The following is a 4520-nucleotide window of genomic DNA, read 5'->3' as shown; positions in this document are numbered from 1 at the left end:
GACTTTATGATGTAGTTATTTATGGAGAGAGCGTTGCTCTGCATTTTGGTTGATCTTTTATGTCAAGGTTTGACTCATCTGGCATACGATACACTGTGTCTCAGGAGAACACACATAACATCTGATTTATGTTTAATATAGTGATTGGGGGGGGGGTTCTAGATCATAAGGAGACTGGTTCACATGGTAGTTATGCTCTCTGAAGTCATCGCTCATACAGTAAGTGCCAGACACACAAGGCATACAGCCTGCTTGAGCGATGATCATTAGTACATTATATAACTTAAAAGTATGGACGTTTCCTCAAATTTAAGAAGAAAAAAAAACTGAAAGCTTTAAAAACAATAATCTTAATCAATTTGTGCATGCATTTATTATACAGGTCAGAATTTGATGTTACTTTTTAGATTATAGTTTTTGAGTTGATCAGAAACAGATGAACCAATAATTTATTGGTTTAGCTTCTGCATTAGCATAGATACACCACTAGATGGTGGCACAACAGATTCATGAAACACGCCAAAAGAGTTCCCCTTTGTAAGACATGAGTGGTATCCAGTATTGTGAACAGTAATATTTCCTAATTTAATAGCAACACATTGTATATATAAAACCACAGTTTTAAGGGTAATGAGTTGGAAGTGCAGCTGAACTGCATTGCGGACTGAACATTCACTTTATTTCTGAATGCTGTTTGATATCCCAACATCTTAGCAAAAACATGGAATGTCAATGCTGGGAAAATCCTTCCAAATACAGTAAACTGTAGTTTAGCAACTTAATATCATCATATTAAATAATACATTAATGAATTGGAAAATTAGTTCACAAAGTCTGACACAATGCAATCTTTCACATAGCCCATATCACAGGAGGAATAACATTCAAAACAGAAACTCTCTCCGTTGATTATACTTTACTGTGTCTTTTAGAAGGGAAACAAAAAAAAAACTTCCCTTCATTGAATTTTGTCCACATGTAGCCTCTTGATTGACAATAAATGGATACCCATGATTCAGTTTGTCATTACAAGTCATGCAGGCTTTATTTAGACAGTCAGTGAGACTCAAAAAGTTTAATATTTAAAGAGTGGGTTACATTTTTACCTTGTCTATGGGACGTCAGGGGTTATTATGCAGACAAAGATCTAGTAAGTAAAACCTATTAGTACTTAGGAAGTCTGTATGATAGTAATACTTTAGCCTCTACATACTTTATTTGGGAAAAATGGTAGGTTGACAAAATTGATTTCTCAGAATCCATTTCCCTTTTTTCGGCTGTTGTATTTCTGTCTCCCATTGGGTGGCGCTGGTCTTAATTTATTTAAATGTAAATCCTGAATTCTTGAGTAGGTTCTTAATGTGACTTGTTTGAGTAAATCAAGCCGACAGTGACACAGGCAATTTTAAATAGGACCTTAAAATGAAATAATGCTGAGCAATTGGGTTCAACAGACTAATAAATACATACATAACTTAAATGCATAGGTGTTGATTTGAACAAAAATAAATTTTGTTCAGACAGACAGAAAGAAAGAGAGAGAAAGAGACACACACACACACACACACTTTGGCAATATTGTTATTTCTGACATTCATGCAAATAAATCAAATTGAAAAGAAAGGAACAACTAGAACAGTCAGGAAAGTTCAACAATTGCATCACTTTGCTGTAATGCAGGACAAGACAACACTTGTGTCATATTGCAATAATACAACATACAAAATTTAAAAGGTGAAAATATCGATATCAATATAATATTGATAAACTGCCCAGCCCTGCCTACACAGCATAATTCCCCTTTCAATGAAAACAGTATCACTGTAGCTGACAGAATTTGTTTATTAGCTTCTGGTTACTTTCATGCAAGATTTTTTGAAGTGGTTGTACGGTGTTCCAAAAAGACGTCCTTATAAGAGCCAAAAAATTCAAAGAAAAGAAAAAAGTTACTTTGCTGCAGTGTGTCTCAGTGAGTAATAAGCGTTTAAAGTCCAACGGCTTTTCAGAAACTTGGATTATTAGAAGTGTATTGTGACCGCTTAAGGTATTAGTAGCTTGTTCATGGAACACTGAGGTAATATGCAGAGTACTTGCTGCGCAAAAACAAAAAAAAGTTGTAAAAGTACATTAGTTCATGTGAGCTCCAGCATCAAGCCTGTGCACATCTGCTCTTTGCACTGAGACTGCCCTTTATTGGTTACTGAAGGATAGGGTGTTAGAGGGTCTCTGTTTTCTGTCCCCATGTGTGTTTTCAACACCATGACCCTTGTTCTTGTTTGTCTTTTCTTTTATAACCTTTATTTAGTCAGGGAAGGTTCACTGAGAGGAAGACTCTTTTGCTGGAACTTCTATAACAGCATCAAAATCAACAATTTTTTAAAACACTAAGAAGGCACGACACAACATGAAACTTTGAGCAAAGTATCACCAGAGGCTCTTCACATTGACGCAAGCATTGAGAACAATGTTTACAGAGTTAACAGAGCTTACTAAAAAGAAAGGTTTTGAGCAACTCACTTAGCGGTTGTTCTTTCCGCTCGCCGCCATCTTTGCCAGTCAAAAAAGTGTTGATCTCCAAATGCGAATGAACAGACTCCATAGGATGAAATGTCTTTCTTATATGAGGCTCCTTTTTCAACTACAATGTCAATATTGTTTTTCACAAACAACAAAACAACACATAAAAAAACTGAAAAACCCAACAGCTACAGTGAGTTGTTAAATTTATTATTATTATTATTGTTGTGTGTCTCAGGAGTACACATATAACATCTGATATATGTTAAATATAGTGATAAGGAGACTGTTTCACATGGTAGTTGTGCTCTCTGAAGTCGTAGCTAAGTCCCAGACCCACAAGACGCATCCTGTTTGAGAGATGAGCATTGTTACACCTTTTGAAAAGAAAATGGACCTGTTTTTAGGCCTGCTGCCCCTAGGTAGCTTCCCTGTTCTCTTCTCTCTCTCTCCCCCCTCTGTCTGTCCTAATTGCAGGAGTGGAGTCTGGGTTCCAGCTGCCTCTCATCTACAACAATCAACCTCTGCTTCATATCCTGTCATTCCTTCACTCTGCGTCATATCATAGACAATGGACCTTTTTCAAAGCAGACATTTGGACTTGTCATAGTAGGAAAAGCACAGCTAAAACTGATAAACTTAACGATGGCTCAATTCCATCAAGTGTACCAGTGAGCTATTTCAGTGAGCCAGCATGCACAATACCGGGGGCCTCTTCTAAGTGAAATACAGCCATAATGGTTTTGAAAGCACCTGTGCGTTTCCTACTTTGACCTGTCTGCCTTGAAAAAGGTCAACACTGCCACAGTTAGTCTCACTGTAGATAAACCTTTGCTTTGCTTTAGTTTAGTTAAAGTCTACTTGTGTGTTTGCCTGTCTTGGTTCCTTTTTGTGTGCCTCCAGCTGCCACTGGAACCTGACTCCTGCTACAGCTCTAACCCTGCCATAGACCAAACCAGAACCACCACCGCTGGACCTCGATGCTTAGCCGGCCTAGTCCCTCTCTCTGTTGAGCTCGGAATTCTCCTGACCTGTTTCCATCAGCTACAGATACACCAATGATTTAGTTTAGCTTGTGCATTAGTATGGATACACCACTAGATGGTGGTACAACAGCAAGATTCATAAATCACACACCAGAAGAGTTGTAAGACATGAGTAGTGTCCTGTATTGTGTACAGTAATATTTCACCATTTGATAGAAACTTACTTTATAGATACCACAAGGTTTTTTATGGAAATGAGTTGGCAGTGCAACTGAACTGCAGTGCTGAACATTTACTTAAGCGTACTTGTTAATGCAGTTTCAGATTCAGGCATCCGTTGTATCCATTGTTGGGTGGCACTGATTTTACTATTTGGCATGTGTGCACTTTAGTGTCCCAAATTTCACTATGGCCAAGCCAAGACCCGCTCTACAGAGCAGGTCAATTGGTTGGGGTTAGGCATTTGACCTCGAGTGATTAAGGTTAGGATAGGGTCAGAGTTATGTTACGGGGAATTTGGGACACTAAACTGCACGTATACCTTACTGTATTTCAATTTAAGTAATTGATCTATTTTTTCTTAATGTGACTTGTTTGAATAAGTTTAGCTGACAGTGACTCAGACAATTAAAAAAAAACACCTTGATGTGAAATAATGCTGAGTAATTGGGTTCAATGGACTGTAAATAAGAAAAAAAACACACAAGACATAAATGCATAGGTGTTTATTTGGAAGACAATACATTTTCAGAAGTCCAGCAATCATACGGAACAATAAACTTTATATGGAAAAACAAATAAACAGCAGTAACCATTCTACTATTGTTAACATAAACATCAGGAGTACAATACAGATTTCAGGCAGCCTGCTTTAGGAGATTGGCCTGGGTGTCTTGCAGGATAATCGTTTCCTTTGGTGGAATTTTGGAGCGTCTCCCAGATCCCCTGTGATTACAATAGAAAATGCATTATCTCGCTCTCTCTCTCTCTCTCTCTCTCTCTCTCTCTCTCTCTCTC

General features: G+C 37.7%; 1 protein-coding gene across 4 annotated transcripts in view; it reads right to left on the bottom strand.

Annotated features, from left to right (window-relative positions):
* Window positions 1-1271: 1271 nt before the first annotated feature.
* Window positions 1272-4520, bottom strand: part of slc22a6l (solute carrier family 22 member 6, like) — an 8752-nt gene continuing 5503 nt past the window's right edge. Inside the window, exons 8-9 of one of the 4 annotated variants that reach the window (XR_004334779.1) lie at window positions 4045-4448; window positions 1272-1313 (exon numbers count right to left, since the gene is read on the bottom strand). Coding sequence is in view for 1 of the 4 variants with exons in the window: in XM_032534456.1 (XP_032390347.1) it covers window positions 4361-4448 (88 nt within the window). In the remaining 3 variants the exon portion in view is untranslated. Of the gene's footprint in view, window positions 1314-1341; window positions 1417-4044; window positions 4449-4520 lie in introns of those variants that run through there. The other 3 variants (XR_004334778.1, XR_004334777.1, XM_032534456.1) reach the window with 3 other exon arrangements.

The sequence above is a fragment of the Etheostoma spectabile genome, chromosome 13 (assembly GCF_008692095.1).
Source record: "Etheostoma spectabile isolate EspeVRDwgs_2016 chromosome 13, UIUC_Espe_1.0, whole genome shotgun sequence".
In the NCBI taxonomy this organism is placed as follows: Eukaryota; Metazoa; Chordata; class Actinopteri; order Perciformes; family Percidae; genus Etheostoma; species Etheostoma spectabile.
Note: the sequence above shows the minus strand (reverse complement) of the source record. Positions and strands in the feature narration are given on the sequence as shown.